The sequence below is a fragment of the Azolla caroliniana genome, unplaced genomic scaffold (assembly GCF_043228905.1).
Source record: "Azolla caroliniana isolate FFs.n. ecotype wild unplaced genomic scaffold, voAzoCaro1.0.p SCAF_2, whole genome shotgun sequence".
Taxonomy (NCBI): domain Eukaryota; kingdom Viridiplantae; phylum Streptophyta; class Polypodiopsida; order Salviniales; family Salviniaceae; genus Azolla; species Azolla caroliniana.
In genome coordinates this window covers 19,764,466-19,788,718 of record NW_028230437.1, presented here as the reverse complement: position 1 = coordinate 19,788,718, position 24,253 = coordinate 19,764,466, and the positions used below count along the sequence as shown (strand labels likewise).

Sequence of the window (24,253 nt, the reverse complement as noted above, 5' to 3'; positions counted from 1 at the left end):
CTTGATGTGGTGAAGTGCCATTTTCTTGACGAGTTCGTGGGTGGGTTCTTTTGGTGTGCTCGTCGCGTGCTACAAAATGCCGATGTGATTGCGACATACACACAAACGCGGCTAAGTCTCGAACCCATTTATTTTACCTTTTTTTTCTTATTGACACCACAATGACGTCTAGACGGACTAAGGAACATAAGGATATACAAGACGAGGCTATAAGTAAGGAGGACTTTTTAGATATGTTTAATCGTTTAACAAAAATAGAGATGGATATGAAAAAATGGGTGAAAGACACCGAAACCCACAAGAAAAAAGATAGAGAGGAAAAAGACGCCCTCAAGGCCGAAATAGAACAACTTAAAGTAGAAAACATCGACCTTAAAAAACAACTTAAGGACATCGAGGTATCTCGAGAAGACGGTGAAATATCCTCTATAGAGGATATAAAGGACGAAATTAAAAAAGTTAAAGAGGAAGTTAATAATAACATAGAGTTAGCTAAAACGGGTTGGGTAGATGTGGTTAAAAGAAACATTAAAAAAGAAATAAAAGATGAAAATATTGTTAATACCACCCTTGAAGAAGAGAAAATGCGTCAGGCCCGACGCTTAAATGTACGTGTCACTGGGCTCAAGGAAGGTGCATCCCCAAATGAGGACGCACAAACACTTGGGAAAATGTTAGGGTACACAGAGGCCCTACCTATCACCAAAGCATGGAGGGCCGGGCGTGACACAACTAGGAAGAGAGCCTTAGTCCTTCAATTTAAAGACTTAGACTCTAGAATCACTTTCTTTAAGAAGAGACCAATCCTTTGAGGAATGGATGGGGACCCCATCTATCTCGATGAAGACCTCACTAAGATGCAAATTGAGCATCACAAGAGTTGTATGCCACGAGTTATGCAAGCTCGTAAAGAAGGCCATCGCGCCTTTTACCGAGACGGGCGAGTGATCATAAATGATCGCACTACTAATTGACGGCGTGTGGCCCATGTGACAGAAAATGCACTTAGGATGACCCTATGGAATTGTAATGGCGCACTCTGGGCACACCCCGGCCGCCTAGAGGAGATACTAAAGGTATCTGATATACTTTTCTTGGTAGAAACACATCAGAGCCCAAATAGAGGACTCCCACGGGTCGAAGGATTCTGTTGGGAGTCTGCTTTTAGACAAACCTCACGTCGACACACTACTAGGGGATCTGGAGGTGTCGCGATACTATTTCGTAGAGAGCTACATAATAGGATAGAAATAATGAAGATAGACCCAGAAGCTCGTTTTATGTGGGTGAAAGTCTCCACAAGCAAAGACCATGCAATATTTTTCGCCATTTGTTACTTTCCCCCAAAAGGATCCCGTTATAATATTGGTGGCTTGACGAGATTAGTCGATGAAGGAATGCCACATGGGCCTTCTCCATACGAACCCCTATCGGATGACATAATCCGATATTCTTCCCAAGGAGAAGTATTTCTTGAACCCAATCCCGACAATGCACAGTATTTCAGATGAATAGAAACCTAGAAATGGTAAATGTTGATCCTTTAGACATAGGCACCACACGTAGATCAAAGGATCAAGGTGCGGACGCCACGAGCTTTGGCCATCATCTGCTCGAACTTGGCAGTCAGCACCAGATGGTCATATATAATGGTTTAGCTAAGTGGCCGGGCTCGGAAGAGCTCACATGTTTCCCACATGGAGGAGGGGAAAGCACAGTTGACTATCTAATAGGGCCTACCTATCACACATGAGCTCTCTGACATATACTCTCAACATGTTCAGGCCCATCTCCCCTCCCTTGATCCCTCCCTACCGTTAGAAAGCCTTCACTCCGCAGCAGCTAGCAGTTTCCCATATACAAAACACTCAAATCAAGGTAGATCAGGATCAATGCCACAAAATAAATGGTATGACGAGGATTGTAGGGACCTACATGACAACTTACAGTATCGCAACTCAATGGTAGTATTACCTCCATACAAGCTCGCAAAGAAATGCGTAAGATGACACGTCGTAAGAGACGAGCGTGGGATGCATCCCAATACTGGGAACTCTACCATATGCTCATGAGTAGCGATTGCGCCACGGCATGGAAGAGACTACGGGAGCCAAGACCACAAACACCCATCGAAGATCCCGAAACTTGGCACACATATACAGAGAGACTTTACCAAATCCCAAACCAACCACCCTTTCCAATGCCTTCCACACCCCGGCCTACCACGGGGACACTTTTCACGACCTCTAGGGTCATGAAGGTCATAAAGAAATTACAACATAGGAAGTCCATGGACCACACAGGATTGCGAGCAGAACACATTATATATGCGAGAGAGTGCCTAGCTCCCTTGCTAACTCTAATCTTCAATCGTGCCCTTGCGGAGGGTTTTCCACCACAATGGACTATGAATATAGTGGCCCCCATACATAAAGGGGGGGACCCCATGGACCCAAATACATATAGGACCATTATGATAGGCCATACCCTTGCTAAGTTATATGGTGCAGTAATGGAAGCAGAGCTTAGCGACTACATGGAGACCCTAAACCTTCGTGCACCTGAACAAGCTAGCTTTAGACGAGCCTTCTCCACTATTGATCATATCTTCACACTTAGATGCCTAATTGACCAAACTAAGGCTCGCAAGAAGAAATTATATTGTTGTTTTGTGGACTTCCGCAAAGCCTTTGACATAGTCCCTAGAGAGCGGTTGTTTGATAGACTTAAAAGCTTGAGGATACCAGATGATATGGTATGGGCCATCTACGCACTATATGAACAAGTGTCTGGGTGTGTCCGATGCCCAGGTGGCCTATCCAATCGTTTCACTAGCACTATTGGTGTAAAACAAGGTTGCCCCCTATCACCGACGCTTTTTGGGATCTACATTGATGAGATCACAGATTTTATTGCTCGTGAGGGAGGCACCGGAGTGGTCCTTGGGGATACGCAAGTTCGTATCTTGCTCTATGCGGATGACATAGTTTTGCTCTCTGAATCCGAACACGACCTACAGAGGCACCTTAATGCCTTAGATGACTTTTGTGTACAACGAGGATTGGTAGTGAATCTAGGGAAAACGAAAGTCTTTATCTTCCACACATCGGCCCAAGTTAGAGCTAAGCGTCACCTAACTATCTCCCATAGCCCAGTCGAGGTGGTTGGATCGTACGTCTATCTCGGAGTCACTTTTAGTGCCCGCTCAGGTAAATTTTCGATGACATAGGCAGCGAAGGATAGACTCACGAGAGGACATGCATCCCTCTCACTCCTAGAGAGACAATGCCACCAAGCACACTTTCAAGAGCCACGGACTAAAGGGTGGCTCTTTGACTCATTAGTGACCCCCTCCCTCATGTATGCATCAGCGGTTTGGGCTCTAGGATTACCATCCTTCATGTGGACGCAATTAGAGAGACCATTGGTGATGATGTTATCACGCCAACTCCGAAGCAAATCGACTGTACCACATGACATTATTAGGGCCGAGTTCACGTTACCCCCAATGCTAGTAGAGGCACTTTTTCAACTTGTAGTCTTCATTGATAGGATACATAGCCAACCACATGATAGAATATCTCATCAAGCCTTTAAGGCCTCTCGATCATTGTATGAGTCCGGTTATACTAGCTCATGGTATGGCATGATGGTGAGTTGGCTTCTTGCGAATGGTCTAGACATTAATAACCTACCTCCCCTTAGGTACAACCACACGAGTGATAACACCTTAATCTCTCATGAGAACCACAATAAAGTAATACGCCAAGAAATATGGGAAATTTACACTCGGTGTAAATGGATCACCCCACTAGAGCCACTCCCATCTAAAATGTCGTACTATAAGAAACACTTCATGCACTTCTCTGAGTTAGGTTTTATCACGCGGCCAAAATATCTAGATGTATTCTTACCACATGCACTAAGGGTTGCCATTGGACAACTTAGAATATCATCTCACCAACTTGAGATTGAAAATGGCCGTACTAGTGGAGTCCCTAGGGAGGAAAGGATATGTAGGTTATGTCACATAGAGATAGAGGATGAGTACCACTTTACATGCAAGTGTCCAACCTATGCCGAGATAAGGGCAAAATACCAAGACATACTTGGTCCGTCTCCCACCCTCCCCAAACTATTAGATACTCTAGATATAAAGAAATTAGGCAAATACATTCTAGAGCTAAAACAACACAGAGAGAATAAGTTACAAAATGTTGACAATAATGTTGCTAATGATCACGAACATGTAACAAATGAAGTTTTTCAGGAACCTGAGGAGACAACGAATGCCGACACACTTGCACCACTCGGCCTTTCCATTGATGAGGCAGAAAACCAGAGAAGAACCAGACGTCCTCGGGTGCCGGGTTTCAAAGCAACTCGACGTGATGTGGAAGCAATATTGAAAATAAGGGAACGTGAGCTACACCGCCTAGAAGCCATGGCTAGGGCACTCTCTACATTGGAACCCACATCAAGACCCTTTGACCCCCCACTTCTTTTCGAGAGGCTTGGGTGGAAATAAAATTAGGCTTAGTGTATAGTCACTTTCGAGTATACTACATATTGTACACTACTAGAACTCTTTTAGTTTAAGTTCTATTTTTTACTTAATTTTATTTTAGTTATTATGACTGGATAAATACTCTATTGCTGTAAACCAATTGTCTCATGGGCCAAATTTGGCCTTAGAAGACGTTAATACATCTTTCTTTCTTTCTTTCTTTTCTCTCTCTGTCCTATCCTTCTTCCTCCACACCAAATATCAAAGAGGTTGCAAAACATCATGCAACCTTGCCATCCAAGACATTCTAAATCCTTTTCAGTACACGATATGAGACTAGACTTCCTTAACTAATCTCTCTCTCTCTCTCTCTCTCTCACACACACACACACACACACCCAAGCAAACCATATAGTGGGGGCGACATTTGTTGGCCGTAGAAGCGAAGCAAAGACATTCACTCCTCTGATACCCACCCACCAGCCTGCCCAGAATAAGCCCCTGACCGGCCAAATGATAAGCCCTTTTTACCCATCCCCCCAAAGGAAGGAAGGACCAAAAGGAAAAGACAAGACAAGACAAGACTTCCAATCTACCCCTTCCTACAATCTTCTATGTATATGTATGTATGTATGTATGTATGTATGTATGTGTATGTATGTATACACATACATATGCATAGCACCAACCCACCCCCCCCTTCTTCTGTGCTGCTACTCTCACCAACTCTCTCTGTTTCAACCTAATTCATCCTCCTCCCCCCAAACCCTAACCCTAACCCTAACCCTAACCCTAACCCTAACCCTAACCCTTTTTTCCTGTGTCTGATTCTCTCCCAGTCGCCATTTTTCTCCCTCGCAGAAATCAATCAGATCAAGTAGGAAGATAGAGAAGCCAAAACAGAAGAAAGAAACAAATGGTTAGACACGAGAGGCCGTTGTTTGTGCTCTATGGAGCTTCCATGACCCAATTCTCCTTCTCGGCCACCGCCGCAGCACCGACAAGAACATCTGCAGGAGGATGGGGAGCGTCGCTCACATCTCTCTACTCTCGCAAGGTCTCATCTCAACCCTTCTCTCTCCCATTCTTTCTCCCTCTTTCTCTTCACAGATCTCCTTCTTCCACTTGTTTCTCTGAGTTGATCTTTTCCTTCCATTCATTCATTCATTCATTCATTCATCTGCTCATCCATTTCTCTTCATTTCATCAAGTCTCCCTCCAATTTGTTCTTGCTTTTCATTCCATACATTTCAGTAAAGATTTCATCCATTCTTTTTCTTCTTCGTTTCAACAAGATCTCACTGGTTCATTTCGCCAAGTTTCTCTCTAAGTCGATCCAGTCTCTCATTCCTTTGTTCTTTCTTAATTTCTTTCATTTTCGCTCTTTGTCTTCCTCATTTTCATCCCCACTTTTCTGTCCACAGTTGATACGGTTAATTATTTTCTCGCCCTTCTAGGCAGACATCCTCCTTCGAGGATACAAAGGGTGGAACACTCGGAGAGCTCTTTCTGCTCTAAACGACATCTTTCCAAAGGTATTGACTTCAGCGTTCATGTTTTACCTCGATCCTTTTCTGTCATATTTCATAACGTAATTCATCATTACTTATGTTCCCATAAGTTCCCAATACATAGTTCTTCATTATATGCAGGACCATCCTGTACAGCCATCGTTGGTGGTGGTGTTCTTTGGTGCAAACGATGCATCCTTTCCAATGCCCAGTGGCAAAGGTCAATATGTGCCATTGCACGAGTTCAAGGAAAATCTCAAACATATTTCTTTATATTTAAAGGTACCATTTATGATCCTGTTTAATTAATTTTGTCTGTGGTTGGCATGCTAAAAAGAAAAGAGTATTTTCTATAAATCCATAAAAATGGCTTCAAATTTTTATAGTCGGTAATTCTTTATGGGATTGATGATGATGTAATGTCAAAATATGCAAGGAATGGGCGAGTTCAATGCATTCTCTAAAATTCCTAGTGCAAAACCTTTGTTTTAACCAGTAATGAATCTGTGAAGTGATGGAGTGGACTTTTTAGATCTGATGACTAATGCTTATTTAAATCATATTTCAAAGGTTTCTCTGTATAATGGTCTCGTGAAGCAATCAATTCACAGGCCATCTATTCTCTTGCCTTAGGGACTCTCTGAAACAACTCGCGTAGTCTTGGTGACAGCGCCACCAATTTATGAGGAGATGCGGAGGAAAGTTGGAAGGTAAAACTTTTAGGATCATCATACCTTTATTTTTTTCTTCTTTTAGTAGCTTAATTAAATTGCAAATCTTGGAACCATCACGTCTTGGGCAATTTTCTTGCAAAGTCTTGTACAAGATGAGTGTTCTTGTTCAATGGTTATTCATAATATGCAATCGTAAAAAATCAAGTATATATATAGTCTGCAGTTAGCAAAGAAAAGCACATAACTGGGCTCAGAGATAGTAAGGCTAGCTAAAATTACCATAGAAGCTAGAAGGTTGTCCAAATCTTGTTGGTGGAAGATAAAGGGGCTGGAGATATATCCCAATGGTCATGGTTAATGTATTACAAGTATAGGTTGGGAGGGAGAAAGGAATGAGAAAGAAGAAAGATATATTAATGTCGCTACTACTAAAAGAAAGTAATGACCTATGAGACTTGATGAAATTACAATTGTTTATGCTAACTCATAGATGTGAGTAACAAAAAAAACAAAGAACAATGTCTTTCTATACTAGCATCCTAAAACGAAAATGGCTTGAAATGGAATCATAAGTCAGCGGCAGGTTTGGTGTTAGTTCATTGAAACTGAAATTGCTGCCCTCTAAAACCATCCATCATGGGGTGATCCTAAATGGGAAGATGGTGAGATGAGGGCCTCTCCAATGCTGTGCAATGATGGCTTTCATCTCATGAAGACATGACATAAGAGGCATGGTTCTGGTTGGGGGCCACTATGTATACATAAAAAAAAAAGGTTTTAGTTGTTGTGATTTGTTTTAGTTGTGAATAGGATGTTTGCTTGCACACATTGAGAAGTGTCTGCAGTATCAGCTTGGAAGAACTCCGTTGAATGTATTTGCCTAGTTGGATCAGTGAGTCCCCACTGCAAACCTCTCCCCTCCGTAAAGAGGCTCTCTCTGTTTTCTTATCACTTGAAGGAAGAGCACATGGTATCTTTGATTGTTGTACTCCACCACTTTACGGGGAGGTTCAAATCCTTCCCAAAAGAGACTATGATCTCTTCTTCTGATCTCGTAATAGACTGGGCACTGGCATACGTAATGCTCCAGAGATCCAACTTGATTGCAAAGTTGACATTTGGGTTCTCTAAAGCTATAACTGTATATTGGTCAGTCTCTAGCCTCAGTTGATGAGATGGCATCCATTATTGTGTGAAGATCTTTTGACATGTGTATCTCCATATCCTTGGCTTGAATAATGAGATCATTTTGCCCCTATTTGCACTTTTTTGTCCACTTTAATGATCTTTCCTTACCACTTTATTTTCTCTGCCTTAGCGATATCCAAAAATGGACATTTCAAGGCTATACTCAAATGGTGAGAGTGCATCCATATCCATGTGCTTGGAAGCAATCTTTAATTTGTGAATATAAATAATTGGTTTCACTTCCCTCTGCTAAGAGATAAGTGTGGTTAGCAATGCCTAGGTAATTCCGAGATTCAATGTGTACAATTGACAGCTTAATAAAAGTACCTCTGAGAATTCAGGCAGCTCCCAAATCAACCATATCTATCTCATGTAATACCAGAGTTTTGCTCCTTATCTTGCAGGCAATCATCATAACAAATGACCTTACAATGTTTCTCCAATCTTCTGCATTGTGGAGGATTGATCTCCAGATCTCTGCTTCATACAAGGGGACGGGTGTGACCAATGTATTGAACTGTATGTAAGCACATTGTCTCTCAAGTGTCCCCAAAGCTGGATAGTCTCCAGAGAATCTAGTCTGGCTGTGATGCTTCCGTCATGGAGAAATGAGATCCTGTGAATGTGATTCCTATAGTAAAAATGATTTTGTGTTTTGTTTCGGCTGCCCACTAAATAGGAATCGGAGATCCAACCTATTTCGTCATGCCTGCGTTGTATTAGACATCATAATCTTCCCCTTATCAAGGTTCACAGTAGACATTTCTTTCTTCACAAAATGCATCTAGAGCATTCGCATTGTCTTGTAGAACCTTTGGAGAGTCTGAGATGAAGACTATCATCTGCACAGGGAAGTATGTATGGGTACTCTGGCAAGATTTTTTCCCTATCTAAGGCATCTATTTACCAGATCTGAACTCTTATCAATGTACAGCCCAGGAGTGGGTGATAAGAAACATCCTTGTTTTTTCATAATGCTGGTAAACGCCTTAAGGGGTCTGTGAAAGGAATGTTGCATTTAGCATCCTTGGATGATTATTTGAAAAGGGTTTAGGGTTTGAGTTGAATTCCTTTTGTTATTTGAGAATCTAGGTGCAGCAGGTTTGGGTACATTAATTATTACTGCTAGTAAGGAATCTATTTCTTTGAAGCAATGGAGATTATTGTTTCCTTTCTGTAGTTTTCAACTTGATATAGAAATCTTTATTATTTATGTCAAAAATTTCAATGATGTTTATTCATTTATGGAGTGATGCTTTTTTGAACTCCTTATTAATTGGGGTAAACTGGTGCTTTTGTTTGCAGAATTGATTATGGAGAGGCTGGAGGCAAGTTTGCAGATCGAACAAATGAGCGTGCTCGACAATATTCTCGTGCCTGTATTGAGGCCGCTCAAGAGGCGAATGTAGGGGTGGTGGACCTATGGACAGCAATACAAAATGTTGAAAATTGGCAAACAGTTTGCCTCAGGTAAGTGAAGATTTGTTTGATCCCCTTTTGAGTTTGTTAATATAATGCAAACGAATTTTCTTAAGATCACCCAAATCATCATTAGGTTTCTATCAGAAGATGCTCATTTTTTAAAGTTTGATTGATTATACCTAAACATGATGTTTCCTGTTATTAAGAATAATCAGTTGGTGTTGTACATTTAATGATTAAATGTCCATTCTGGTATTTCTTCTGAGTTATATGGGCAATTCATTCCCTTTTTTATCTTTCGAGGTTGACTAGGATCGCTTGATAATGAACGTTCTAGTACATAGATTCAAGAGTCTATGTGCAGACACATTTTTATTTTAGGGTTTTCCCCTTAGTTTCATTATACCGGTTTCCAGCTGGGTGTGCACCAGTCAACAATGTGATAAGTGAACATTTAAAGACATAGATTCAAGTGTACCAGTGCAGAACCATTCTTATTAACATCTCTCGATGCCAAAGAGATACAAGTTATATTTACAACACCTAGTAATTTGCAATCCATGAGGGTTTGCATTACGGCTTTGCAAGGAGTGCAGGTCGGTATACCGCTCAAATACGGAGCGTGTTCACTCTTGATAGCAATGGGCCCCCACGAACCCATTACTATCATAGATGTAACCTTGGGACTTGTCCCTTCTTTGTGGACTTCTTTCTATGTTCCTTCCTCTACTGGTATGTTGAGTCAAGTTTGATTCCGACTGGGACATGACACCCCATCCCAGTACTGTTCTGGCTCAAGCACGCTTAACTTGCAATGCTTGAAGCATCCAAACAACCACAAAACTCATAGCATGTGAGTTGCCAAGGTAGGTAGGAATGTGCTACACCCGAGCATGGTAAATTAAGTGGCTGGTTATGATGTATCATAGCACCAGAAGTGCCATTATACAAACCAAGTTTTCAGTATCGCGGCATTTGGAAAAATATTTAATGCAAAACATAAATTTGAGTATTTTTAGCTTAGACATCATTATGAACATAGTTGCAATATGTAGCTTAAATAATGATTCTTTCATAATAAAGGAGGGTTTTTAATTTTTGCTCAGAACATAATGAACATGTGTGTCATAAAGCGTAAACTATGATTATTCCCTAGTGATAGGTTTTTGTTTCACACATTATTATCAACATAAGTATGAATAATGATTTCCTAGAATTTTATGTCCTTTGCAGTGATGGTATGCATTTGACAGCAGAAGGGAATGCAGTTTTATTCAATGAATTGTGTAAGGTTTTGGAGAAAGCTGATTGGTCACCGAGCTTACATTGGAAATCAATGCCTGATGATTATAGTGAGCCTTCCGACTATGACGGTATCCATCCATCACGTGAATATTCTGATGAGAGTGAGATCTTGCATTCTTAAAGCAAATCCCATATTATGAGATCTATCACTGCATTTTGTTGATTCAACTTGGTCATAAGATCCCATTGATGGCTTTCATTGAACCAATTTACCAATCCAAAGTTTTACTAACCAAATATTTTATCAATTCAATATTTCGATATTCGTTGCCATTGTAGGTGAGTGTAAATGTTGTGCCGAATGTCTCTTTTTTTTCATTGCCATTGGTTGCCCAAGGAGATTATCTTGTCAATTACATACGATGATGATCCTTCAATGAGAGAACTTAGGAATATTGCCAAAACACTATAGTTCATGATGATCGTTTTGAGCAAAGCCCAACCATGCATACCAGATAGTGCTATTGTTGATCTCTGAGGTTTTCAAGCCTGAACCTTCATAAGACATTCAGGCATTTATGATCTTTTTCAGTAAATCCATGGTTTATCACGTTGCCAGCTCCTAATGATGTGGGTTGCTGCATGGAGATGTTTCATTTGTTGTGATGTGGAGCTGTTTTCTGGTTTTGCATTGATGTATGCTAACCATTAGGCAATATACAGTTATTTGTCCTAATTATTGTACGTCTGCTTAGGCTTTGTTTGAGCTATTGTGTTCTGTACTTCCTTTTTACTTTTGATGATATGATTGGCTAGGTAACATTGCTTTTTCCAGGATAGCATCATCTTGTCCTATGCAGTTATTTGTCCTACATGTTGTGTCTACCTGTTTCTCAATTGAATATGATGAACTAGTACCTATTTTATGATATGCCACATTACCATAGCATAGTGGTACCAACTATCTACGCAATCATGCTTCAACATACAACAGGGACCACACACCAAATCTCTTTAAAGGACTAGACTCAATGACAACAGGTCTTGACATGATGAACTACAATAATACACATTCCTTATGTGTAGCTCAGTGGTATGAAAATGAAAACAACTCAAAATTCATGAGAACTCTTATATTATTTCAGGTGATAAGAGAGCCCTTGTTTTGGAACAATAATAACGGCCTTACCTTTCATGTTATCTCATGAAATTCCTTAAACATGCTCACATTCTTGACAAGCTACAAAAAGCAAACTGCATAGTCAATGCTTGTGAGGGGTATCTACCATTTCCTCTTTTAACTATAGATCTGTATTGGCATTCTTCAAATCCATACTCCAATCTCATGCCTTACAAACAAATAATATACCAATCGTGCAAAAAATGATAAATAAATTTCATCTGTTCAGTTAAAAAAGTGAATGTTATTTATATATTGCAACTCAATCCTGCTAGCAATTTGCTAAAGCAGATTGAAACCGAGTGGGAACCTTCATTTTTGGAGCCTGATCTAGTCCTACACTTCCCAGCTGACCACATGCTGCCATTTGATCATCCCCACGACTATGACGAATTGCAACGACAATACCTGATTTCGCTATTATATCTCTGAAAATCAACATTTGCTCTTCTGATGTGGGAAGAAATGCAGCTCCACTATGGGGATTATACTGTATTAAGTTGATCTTACAAGGTATATCTTTAACTAAGAGTACAAGTCTGTTTGCATCCTCCACACTGAAATTGGAAAATAAACAAGAATTGATCAATGCTCTATTACTATGTACATAAACTTAAACAAGACAATAAAAAAGAGTATCCCCAGCAAGGTCAATGTTTAACCAACAGTTTATATTATTACCCCTTCCTATCTGCACACTCTAGACCTAAATGGCCCAAGAGTGCTAATTAGGGGGGTCAAATCACCCTTGGGATTTTCTCGATCCATCCAGTAAAAAAAACTATATGAAGGCACCTCTACAAGGTATACATGCTTTTACCCTTCATTTTAAACATAATCAGGATTAAAACAATGTAATGAAACCACAAAAATGGCAATCTTCAGCCTGCAATGAGCCAAAAACAGTTCTAGACCTTGGCTATCGTTGCTAAAGTCACCTAAAGGATAAGAAACAGAAAATAGAGAACTTCAAGGATGCTATGTTGATGCATGAATTCAGTTAGAAGGCAATTTAGAAATAAGCTGTTAGCGATGATTGAGTAACCAAAAAAAACACAGCCGTAAACTGACAAAAAGCCCAATGAGATTTTTATGAGAAGACCACCAGACCTGTCATTGATTCCTGCTAATAATACATACTCGAAAAGAACTTTAAAATTTTCCTTCAATGCCAGCTCTTCCCTCAAAGCATCTAGCAGCATACCTATGTTGTACTTCCGATTTATGGGCATAATCCAGTTTCGTACCTACAATATAGTCACCAAATCAGGCTGAATTAATGTGGCACAACAGAAAGGATCTGACCACTCCAAAAGATGATGCCAATATTTACCTCATCAGTGGTGGCATTGAGGCTTACAGCAAGGGCACAAGGTGACTCTCTACAAAAGCGTCGAATTTGTGGTACAAGGCCACTTGTAGATACAGTCACTTTTCGTGGGCTAAAGTGCAAACCGTGCAGATCTATCATAATTTCAGTAGCTCTAAGTACATTCTCAATGTTTTGCATAGGTTCTCCCATTCCCTGCAAACTGAAGTGGCCATCAGAAAAATACATTCATCTAGCAATAAATATGCAAATGACACTCTATATCATGGTCAGAATCCAACAAGAAAGTATCGTCACTATCACCCCGGTCAGGTTTATAGGTAGGGAGCCACAATTTTCTTTACACCTGTCTGAAAAGTCATTATCACCATATTATCTTCCAGGATGATAGCAAGTAGAAATGCGTAGCATACCTGCCCTGTTTGTACACACTGACTCACATAGACATATTGTGATATGCAAAATACATAAACAAACAAATAGGTATATCCCCTGTATGGAAACTTCTGATAGGCATATCTATCATCTATAGGTCATAACCATGCTAGATGCAAATTACATAAACAAACAAATAGGTATGTCCCCTATATGGAAACTGCTTATAGACATATCTATCATCTACAGTGCTCAATTACTAGTTTCTTGTGGTAGAGCCACAAGAAATTAGTAATTGAGCACTGTAAAATTCCCCTATGCAACATAGAAGTTTATGCAGCTCAGGCAGATATTGTATATGGAGACAGAAAAAGCACGTCAAAGTTTAAGTATCTACCATCAATATGTCCGAAAATGGCTCCTACAAAGGACACCCAGATAGACATCTTAGAAAGATGCTGGGCAGGGGCACCCTCATTTACCAATTGAAAAAAACAGGTCGAATCCCACGAAGAACTGATCAATAAAGATGTTTGATTACTTGATCCTCATTTCGAGGATACACAAGTTCACAATTTCAAAGTTTTCAAAAGGAGAACTACGAAGGATATATGCATATGCACATAATGATTTACTCATCAAATGCAAATCATTCCAATATCAAAGGATTTCAGCAGTTAAAAAATCAAATATTGATTTTGTTACTTACGCACTTGATCTTCTCTTTTTCTATCCACCACAAATACAGCCCAGCCCCTCTCTCAATGCCTCCAAACTAAATTTCCATTTTCTCATTTTCACCAAGTTACCTTTGTATACTATATGTATATCATGGTTCATACTATACTTTTGACATGAGTGTTCCCCTCAATTTTAACCTGACACTTTATATATCTTCATTCAATAAACTGCCACTATGAAAAACTAAAATATCCTGCACAAATAAGTTAAGCAAAACTACTACGTAATCAAATATCCATAACATAATCCACATAAAATAGATAGGAGAAGGATGTCAAGCAAGCATTTAAATAACCAAAAGGGCTTACAACATCTGCAGCATCATGCTTTTGAGAACAACCGTACAGAAGATACCAAATGTAAAATGTAATCATGTACAGCATGCGACAATTTTAGATCTCAAACCTTCAACGAGGCCGTAGTCTTCAATCATTTCATGCAAATAACATTTACACCATATATTGAAACAATTTATATTCATGAACAAAAACTTTTAAATTTATTTTTCTCATGAGAACCATACCATAAAAACAACATTTGTAAAAGGGCCCATCTCACTTCCATACAAGCGTTGAGCAACAACAAGTTGCTCCACAATTTGTGCCGTTGTCAGATTCCTCTTGAGCCCCATTCTAGAAACCAAAAGCAAAGAAGAAGATTAATTCTTTTATATAATAGAGGAGATTTCTCTTTAACTGTACAGAAAAAATGACCAAGGGCCTTAATTAGATATAAATCATTTCAATCATGATATATGCATTCTTACACTTCTATCACTGGATATTAAAAGCTGAAAAGTTTTTCAGTACAAAATTTTACAGAAAAATGCAGACTTTTGATTCTAATTCCTTTAAGCACTACACTAAAGGAAGCTACAAATGATTGCTAGCAGGATGTTTGTGCATCTATAATGCGAAGACATACTTCAATGTTTAATTGATTACATAGAATGGAACTTATTGTCAATGTATGATTGTAGCATTTAAAAAGTATGTCAAATGTTATGCATACTAAATAGATCACAGGCAATACTGTTGCAAGCGTTCAGTCATGTGAAAAATGTATAAATCAACTCATATAAAATCATGTTCTAAAACCTGCAGTGAAAATCCAACATTTAGTTCTAATGCAGAAAGGAATATACATGCCTTCCAGTGTAGCAAAACTGACAATTCATTGCACATCCAACTTGGCTTGAAATACAGACTGTAGACCGATTCCTAGGACCTGGGATCAGCACCGTCTCAATCTTTTCGCCATCACCGAGGCTGAAGACCAACTGTTTCCAAGAGAAACTCATATTAATGCAGCTATACATAACGGTACAAAAAATAACCTCAGAAATTCAATAGGAAAAGCAGCATTGATAGGTAAATCTCTATGACTAAGCCCTTGGACGTTATTTACCTTCTTTGTCCCATCGGCAGCTGTACATGTATTCTCGAGAGACAAGACGTTGAATTCAGCCGTATCTCTTAGAATCAGTGAGAATGATTTCTTAAAGCCTTCATTGAAGCAATACCCTTCCAGTCAATCAAAGCTCATAAAATTTGCATTATCACAATTAATGAGACAACCTTTAAGGATAATATCTTTTCTACCAAAATGTCCCATCTATGATGCTTAGGGTATAATAAAATTTCTATCAAAATCACTCTCAAGCTTCACATTGCCCAATGAAATGGCAAAGCATAATCCATATTGCGGATCATCAAGCACCGCTCCATCAAATGTTCTACTCAAAATGCTTAGACATGATTTCATTTTTTTCAAAATCAGATTCAACCTTCGTATTACCCAACAAAATGGGAAAGTATACTCCATATGAAAGATCAACAAGTTTAAAATTAATTTCCTATAGGAATATATGATATTATTGATACTTTCTGGATGTTCGCACTTCTCGAGGATTTTATGGTGTTATATCAAAAAAGAAGAAGCAAAAGAGAATATTTTCTTTACCATCTAAATCATCGACATGTTGAGCCCATTTTCCGTTCCCATACAGCCATTTCCATAACATCATAGCTTGATTACTTGTGTGGCCAGAATGTTTGACCCAATCCTGTACAAAAGATTGTATATTGAAGAAAGCATTACAAGACACAAAGAAAAATAAATGTGTTTAGCTAAGACCTCGAGCTCATTGTAAGTCATTCCCTTCAACAAGACTCGACCACTTGAACCCGCATGACAAAGTTCTGGTTCTGAAAATAAATAAATAAAGAAATAAAGAAGAGTAAACTCCCTGAACATTTGTTACGGTTAAGTACATATTTATCATGATATGTTTCACCTTAAGGTTTTGGGTTCCCCATAAGACATGACTATTTCTTAATAGACGGCTCTCTCTTTGTCTCTCTCTCTCTCTCTCTCTCTCAATTTGACCTAATCTTATCTCAACTCATCCTATCTCGCCGTAATTAATTCCGATGTCTCTTCGTACCTTGAAGCTTGGATGAGTAGCACTGGGCGCGCAGAGAAGATGTGTGAGGCCTCTTAGATAAGGCAGGGGAACGAAGAAGCGCGAAGGGGAGTCTGAGAGCTCGCAGCGCTGCCATAGCCAGACAACAAATATGTAAAAAACTAAAAACTAGAAACTAAAAATAAAAAGGCCTTCACTTTATGTGACTGCCCACAAGTTTCATACCTAAAAGCTTCCATGGCCCTTCACAAACTTCAATATTTAAAATTAATTTGTGATCCAGCTGCTCTTAAATTTCTTACTGTAATGGTAGTAGTTAGTTCTACGAAGGTTAACTAACTAACACTCACGTCTAGGGTTCAAATCCCAAGCAATTGATTTTAACCTTATCTTTTGCTTTCTTTCATAACGAACGAATGCCAATCCATACGTCTTCGGTTCAATTCAAGGCTTTATTATTAAACCTTGTTTTTAAGCTCCATTGCGGATTACTACCCTTGTGGTCTCTACAGCACAACCTTACTAACCTAAGCCTTCTCTCCTTTTTTTTGGGTGAAAACACAAAATTATATTAATAAATGTGTGTAAAAAACACAGCTTACAATGGGTGTGACCATGAACTATGGTCACCCACTAACTACACTAGACTACATGGGTAATGGAACATGTTGAATTGCCAATAAGCAAGACGAACATTCCACCGAGGAAAGGATTTCCACTTGCTCCAATAAAGAAAATTGCAACATTAGTACTCCCTTCAACTTTCATAGATATGCTTTCACTCCATGTCTACCATCCAATACAAAAGCGTTGCACATGTCCCAATTGTGACACAATCCCCAATATCTCGGAAATAGGAAAACAATCTCCATCTTTGATTTTGGATCAACTTGTGTAAATCGTGCAAACACGCACTGTCTAGGTGTCAAATAACACCGTGATAAAACTTGCCAAATTTGAGAAATGTAACTCCAAATCTAACAAGCAATCAGACATTGTATAAATCGATGAGTATTATCTTCCATTTGAACAGTGCAAAAGAAGCAATTACCCGTTGCTAGTCCATGACACTTTAGAGCTAATCCCAAAGGCAATCCTCCAATCAAAACTCTCCAAATAAATACCTTTGCTACAAGTGGCAATTTAGAATGCCAATTTCGTTGTAAGATCTACCACCGCCCATGATCATATTTGTGTATTTTCCATTCTTCTTTAGCCTTAGATGATAGCCATCCAAGAGACTCAACAGAGCAATGATACAAAAGATTAGTAGTCACTTGTAACGACGACATTTGACCTCGTAAACACCAATTAATCCACAGTTGTTCTCCTGTTTGTAGAGGTAAGGGACCTTGCATCAATGCAATATTTTGTAGTTGTTGCCAGATAATTAGGGGGGATACGTAATAATTGTTACGCTTCAACAAACTCCAAAATTCTTTAAGATGGAGCCTCAACTATATCTCCCACCTCTTTGACCCCCAAACAAAACAAACGATTAATTTGAGAACGCAATCTCTCCTTTCCTGGCCAACATAATAACTGAAAAAGAATTACAATGCTATCTACTAGATGATGGTTTCCATACACATAACAAGGGAGTGCTTCTTGCCATGAGGTAACCAAGTGTTGAACACATGAAGAGCCCTAATCCTAAGTGAAATACATCCATTCAATAATTGCCACCATGAAGCCTTAATCGTTGTCCTCCCATGTGTTAAACCCTGAAATATTGAACAATAGATATCCACAATTGTGAGTTTGAACAAATGTCTTGTAATAATGAAAATGTATGACCCATCGTATGCATAAATAAGTTCAATATTCCAACTCCCCCCAAGCGCTTAGGGGTTGCTAGATGATTCCACACAACCCATGTGATTCCCATCTTATCCCTCTTCTTCCACAACAAATATCGAAGAGGTTGCAAAATAGAATGCAAAGCCTTCTTTGTCCATAGCAACGATGGCAAGTAATATAATATCATGGGCTCCATAATACATTGTACAACCTTCAAGCATACATGAAATGGCCAAGATTGTGACTTCCAATACATGAACTTATCCCTCAATTGACTATACATCCATTCAATCAATTGACCATTTGTAATATTCATTCCTAATCGATATCCCAAGTGTCGAAAAATAAAACATTTCTTTGCCACGGATCCTTGCCATCCTAATGGATAGCCCAAATGTCGAAAAATAAAGCCTGTCTTCACCACGGATCCTTTCCATCATAATGGATAGCCCAAGTGTCGAAAAAATAAAGCCTTTCTTCACCATGAATCCTTGTCATCCTAAACATTCCAAATCCCATTCAGTACATGATATGAGACTAGACTTCCTCCACTTGATATGTAATCTGGAAGCCAATGTAAATTGGTTTCATACAAGCATCCCCTTCTCAAGATTCTCTCGTGAGGATTCTAGAAACATGAAAGAATCATCACCTAAAGCTTGTGTTACTAGTTGTCCTCTAGACGGAAGGTGTAGACCCACAATGTCACCATTTATATTGTAAGCCTTGATATCATCACTAACAAGGAATGAGTAACAATAACAAACAACAATGGGCTAAGTGGGCATCCTTGACAAACGGATATTGTGAGTCCAATATCTGATATAACTCCCCAATTAATCATTACTCAAGACATTGCATCTTGTCCTAATAAAAATATGAGGCGAGACATACGAGGTTCAAAGCCCATTGTATGCATTAACCCAGAAACAAAGGATCAATTAACATGATCATAAGCTTTCCCCAAATCTAATTGCACTATAATCAATTCTTGATGAGTGTTTCAAGCATACTCCATATGGCAAATACTTTTGTAATCGATTTGACAAGACCTTTGTAAATATCTTATACAACCCCCCCATCAAAGAAATAAGTCTCCATTGATGAAATGAGTCGGGAGATGCCACCTTTGGAACTAATTTAATTAGACCAACCTTCCAAGCTTGAGGCATACAACCAGAATCCCAAGAATGTTGAAACATCAAAGTTAAGGGCCCCTTTAAAATGTTTGAATATCGCTTAAAAACTTCATTTGTCAAGCCATCCCAACCAAGACTCTTACCACTAGGAAGAGCCTTAAAACCATGTCCACCTCATCCTCGGTGAAATCCGCATCCAATTCATGACTAATGAAGTCATGCACAATACATCCAATCACATCATAAAACTCATGACGTGTTGTACTCACCTCATTTGTCATTAACAAATTTGGGCTAATCAACTCCTTAAAGTAATGAACACATATGTCAATTATTGTAGTAGGATCCACTATCAATTCATCCATTTGCTTCACATGTACCACATTAGATCGAGCATAAGTAGGATGTAACGCCTGGAAAAACAAATGACATTGACATTGATTATCTACGAGCTCATCCCTAAGTTGTCACATCTTAGCATAACAATAACTTTGGTATTGAAAATGAGAAATAATAACATGCAATTGGCTTTGGATATCCAATAGCTCCTTGTTACTCCCTCTTGGAGAAATACACAGTCAATTACTCCTCTTGAGTAACTGAATCAAGGTATTGTGGTAGGGAGTAGGGGTAGGTTTCAGGGCATCCTACCGAAGCCATACTTTGTTTGAGATGAGGAAGGGTAACTTCACTCTAAAGTTATTCGAGGCGCCTTGTGCAGATCGTCTATTCCACAATGCACTCAGATCGCAGACCGAGTGTTCAAGACCTAAATGAGATATGGGAAAGGTATTCTACCAAATCAGCTACAACCGAGTCCAAGTACCCGATTACATAGAGATACGAAGAAAAGGGTGATACACTTTATAGTACTTAATGAATGAAACAACACAAATTTTAACCCCACGAGAAAGAATAAGTCTCGTCTAAGATTTTAAAGCCATACAGATACATGGACCGATCAATTGTCGATATAACTCTCTCTCTCTCTCTCACACACACACACACACACACACACACACACACACCCCTTGCCTCATAATATTCTCCCTCTCTCTTCTTCCGATCACACAGTATACATATAGGCTTCCATGCTTGGTGTGTTACAATCATTCCTCCTTAATACTCAACTGTTAGTGCTTGGCTCCTTTTGTCTCTTTTCACACCTTGTCCTACCAGCCAACACTCCTCATTTAGGTGAAATGCATTACACCTAGAGAGAACTTGTGAGAGTTGTTGTCAGGAACACTACTAAGACAGAGAAGTATTGTCAGGAATAGTACTAAGACAGAGAAGGAATTAGTACTAAAAGATGAGGATTAGTACTAATGGAGGTGTAGAACTCTCGAGAGAAGGAAAGAGTGTGTGTGAGAGAGAATGATGATAACAAAAGATATATATTATGTTAAGAGAATATACAATAGTAGCTAGGAGACTTAAGACTGGCGTTGAACCGATTTGGTTCGAAATAATGCCTTGTGCCTGCTTTTATAGTGTTCTCAGGAGTACTCTTGAAGTTTCTAGAATGTTCAAGAGAAATCTAGAATATACATCAATTTTCTATAGTAAAACTTAAATGAAAATAATATCCTTCGTATTACAAAATATAGTCTAATGATCAAGAGCTCGACCCATGTAACTGAAGAGAACAGTGGCCACAACCGAGTATTGAATCACTTCAATGAGAATGAAAAAAATACAGAAATGGGAAGTAGAGAGGAATGCTCGTGCACCAACAAAAACGTACACATGATGTTTACGTGGAAAACCCTAATAGGGAAAAACCACGGGAGCCCACAGACTTTGAACTATCACTATGAAGAAAAGGTACAATCAGAGACTTGGAGGCAATGACCTCGAGCTCTGTTTCTTCGCCAAGCAGCGGTTACAACAGAGTATCGCTCTATGTGTCTCTCTACAATAGTATACACATACAACAATATGATAACATCAACATAACACATAAGTGATTGCCCTAAGTCATATTTATACTTATATGAACTTAGGGCTATTTACAAATATAGCCTCAATAGGCTTACTCAAAACATATTTACAAATATGTCTTCTCTTCCAGTTCTCACCGGGTCCATCCGATCCGGTTTCTGGATCTCTCCCGGTTCTCACCGGCTCCTCTTCATTCATAACCGGATCCCATTCGGAGGGACCGATTTCCCAACAATCTCCCCCTTCACTCCAGCATGGGATGTCTCGCCAACCCGATCCGCTTTCGGCATGTCCAACTTGTCGGTTGTCAACACCTTGGTCAGCATGTCCGACCCGTTCTCCTCCGCGTGGATCTTCGTCAGCATGAACTCTTGGTCTTCTACTCTCTCTCGGATCAAGTGGTACTTGCACTGGATATGTTTCATCCGGGAATGGTAGGCCACATTCTTTGCAAGGTGGATGACACTGTAGAGCCGGTATTCCTCCTATTGGATCCCTAGCTCTCCGATGAAGTCCTTCATCCAGATTATCTCCTTGCCGGCTTCTACAACTGCCATGTACTCCGCCTTCATGGTTGACAATGCAACCGTCTTCTGCAGCCTCGACTGTCACGAAATAGCTCCCCCTGCATAAGTCATGACATATCTGGATGTCGACCAATTGGTATCCGCATCAGCCGACATATCTGAATCTGTGAATCCGTCAAGTTGGGGATTACCAGAGCCGAACCGGAGGCACATACTCGAGGTGCCTTTTAGATACCGGAGTATCCACTTGACCGTGTTCCAATGCTCTCTTCCGGGATTGCTCATGAACCGGCTTACCACTCTGACTGCATATCTGATATCCAGCCGGTTACATACCATCGCGTACATCAAGCTTCCGACTACAGAGGCATATGAAATCTTCATCATATTTGTCTTCTCTGCCTTTGTCCTCGGGCTTTGTTTTCCGGATAGCTTGTAGTTTGCCGAAAGTATCGATCTAACCGGTTTCGCCTCTGACATGTTGAACCGTTGAAGCACCTTTGTCACGTACTTCTCCTGTGACAACCACAACAGCTTCTTCGACTGGTTCCGGATGATGTGCATTCCCAATATCTGTCTTGCCGAACCCAAGTCTTTCATTGAGAAGGTCCGGTTCAAAGCCTTCTTCAGCATCCGAATCTTGCCTTGGTCTCGTCCGACGATCAGCATATCATCCACATATAGGAGGAGTATCAAGAAATCTCCTCCGGCAAATTTCTTCACAAACACGCAGTGATCGGCCTGTGTTGTCGAGGTTATCCTCGCGGATGCGTAGAAGTCAGGCAGGACCACAGGGGTCTCGAACCAAGGAATCGGGAAAGCGAGGAGGGAGGAGTTTGGGGATCGCGTAGGTCTTGAGACCACGGGAGAGTGGGTAAGTTTAGCGAACGAGAGAGAGTAAGAGAGTCACGCGTAGACACAGACACAGACAAAGACACTGAGAACAAAGTATGTTAGGTAGAAAGAGTTCTATTAAAACATAGGTGCACGGTGTTGTGACTAGTTACAACCAGATCAGAGCCGGTGATGGAGCGCGGAGTTTGGCGAATAGCCAGGTACAAAGAGATGTCGGTGCGCAGAAGGTCGATCCCTAGGTCAGGAGCACTCTGACATCTGATGCGAGCAAGGGGAAGCACCTTCTTCCACGGTCAGTCCTCGGTCTTTCTCTGTGTATCCTCTCCTCTAGATGGCATCCCGAAGACAGTCAAAGGTCGCCCCTTTTATAGCACAAGGAGTGACCATTACAAGCATTCATGACCCGTCACTTTTGTCCTAGATTCTCTCCCCGATTTACTCTCCTCGTAACTCTCCCTACTTATGCGATGTCTATGCGCTAACTACCTAGTACCCCTCCTCATACTCATGCCTAGTATTTGTCCTATCTAATTCCCTCGAGGTGTGCACTCGTGTAAACCGGTGTTCCTGCACGTTTCACCTTGTTTCTACCTATGGCCCGGAATCTTCACGACATCCACCCCCACCAAACCGCACATCCTCCGGTATGTGCCGAATAGTGAATTTAGTGGAGGATTCCGGGCCATCGGTTACTCGTCCTCCCCTCATGAGTTGGCGCTTCTGGCACCCGGGTTCGGTTCCTCCTCGTTCCGTCTCTTGAAGGCTTTTATCCACTTCCCGGCCACCAGAGTCGTTATTCGCGTCCCGTCGAGCTCCGCGAGATGATACATGGCGTTGTCGTTGACGCTATTTACCACGTACGGTCCGAACCAACGCTTCGCAAACTTGCGTGTAGACCTATGCTGGTTGTCGAGGCTATTGTCGTAGACTAACACCCAATCACCTTCCTTGATCTTCCTTGGCCGGAGTTGGTGCGTTCGGTCGAACCGGGCTTTGTTTCGGATCCGCGCTTCTTTCACCTTTGCTGTGGCTCGTTCCACTTCTTCCGGTCTTCGCTCGAGTTGCCGGATTCGTGCCGCTAGCAACTCTTCTCTACTCATTTCGTTAGCCTTATCGATCGTTGCCCACGAGGCGATCGTCCGCCCTACCGACATGATGGATTTCTGTCCGTACATTAGTTCCGCCGGCATGTACCCTGTCACCGAACTATGGGTGGTCATGTCCGCCCACAACGCGTATGGGAGCAACCTCGGCCAGTTGCCGACTCGACCTTCGCACGCGCGTACAATGGCCTTTACGATTGGACCGTGGCCCCATTCAATCTTTCCATTTGCCTACGGGTTGTACGACGTTGTGAGGGAAAATTTTACGCCTAACTGATCGAATAGTT

The 24,253-nt window shown here is 40.4% G+C and overlaps 2 protein-coding genes and 1 long non-coding RNA gene across 4 annotated transcripts; 1 reads left to right on the top strand and 2 right to left on the bottom strand.

The window, feature by feature from the left end:
* Positions 1-5,270: 5,270 nt before the first annotated feature.
* LOC147867507 (SGNH hydrolase-type esterase superfamily protein) lies at positions 5,271-10,868 on the top strand. The gene is made up of 6 exons (XM_087315296.1): positions 5,271-5,564; positions 5,965-6,042; positions 6,160-6,300; positions 6,652-6,728; positions 9,186-9,350; positions 10,536-10,868. Exons 1-6 carry the CDS (start codon positions 5,424-5,426, stop codon positions 10,726-10,728), a joined length of 795 nt encoding a protein of 264 aa, XP_087171422.1. The 5' UTR covers positions 5,271-5,423; the 3' UTR covers positions 10,729-10,868.
* On the bottom strand, positions 10,332-10,506 carry LOC147867508 (uncharacterized). Its single transcript, XR_015529357.1, has 2 exons — positions 10,421-10,506; positions 10,332-10,371 (listed from the first exon to the last, which is right to left on the bottom strand). It is a non-coding gene; the product is annotated as an uncharacterized LOC147867508 (long non-coding RNA).
* A 1,055-nt stretch (positions 10,869-11,923) lies between the features above and the next one.
* LOC147867506 (Radical SAM superfamily protein) lies at positions 11,924-16,772 on the bottom strand. Of its 2 annotated transcripts, none has more exons than XM_087315294.1 (9): positions 16,620-16,772; positions 16,310-16,380; positions 16,136-16,238; positions 15,581-15,678; positions 15,322-15,452; positions 14,697-14,805; positions 13,061-13,252; positions 12,838-12,974; positions 11,924-12,284 (listed from the first exon to the last, which is right to left on the bottom strand). In XM_087315294.1, exons 1-9 carry the CDS (start codon positions 16,732-16,734, stop codon positions 11,999-12,001), a joined length of 1,242 nt encoding a protein of 413 aa, XP_087171420.1. In that variant the 5' UTR covers positions 16,735-16,772; the 3' UTR covers positions 11,924-11,998. The 2 variants fall into 2 exon arrangements, with proteins under 2 accessions (XP_087171420.1, XP_087171421.1); XM_087315295.1 differs by having other exon boundaries at positions 16,310-16,360; positions 16,621-16,762.
* Between the last annotated feature and the right edge of the window lie 7,481 nt (positions 16,773-24,253).

Coding starts and splice junctions, on each gene's coding strand:
- LOC147867507 (XM_087315296.1), top strand. CDS start 5,424: ATGGTTAGACACGAGAGGCCGTTGTTTGTGCTCTATGGAGCTTCCATG. Junction 6,043..6,159: donor TAAACGACATCTTTCCAAAG/GTATTGACTTCA, acceptor CATTATATGCAG/GACCATCCTGTACAGCCATC. Junction 6,729..9,185: donor ATGCGGAGGAAAGTTGGAAG/GTAAAACTTTTA, acceptor TTTTGTTTGCAG/AATTGATTATGGAGAGGCTG.
- LOC147867506 (XM_087315294.1), bottom strand. CDS start 16,734: ATGGCAGCGCTGCGAGCTCTCAGACTCCCCTTCGCGCTTCTTCGTTCC. Junction 15,679..16,135: donor ACATGTCGATGATTTAGATG/GTAAAGAAAATA, acceptor GCTTCAATGAAG/GCTTTAAGAAATCATTCTCA. Junction 13,253..14,696: donor TTACAAATGTTGTTTTTATG/GTATGGTTCTCA, acceptor TTCAGTTTGCAG/GGAATGGGAGAACCTATGCA.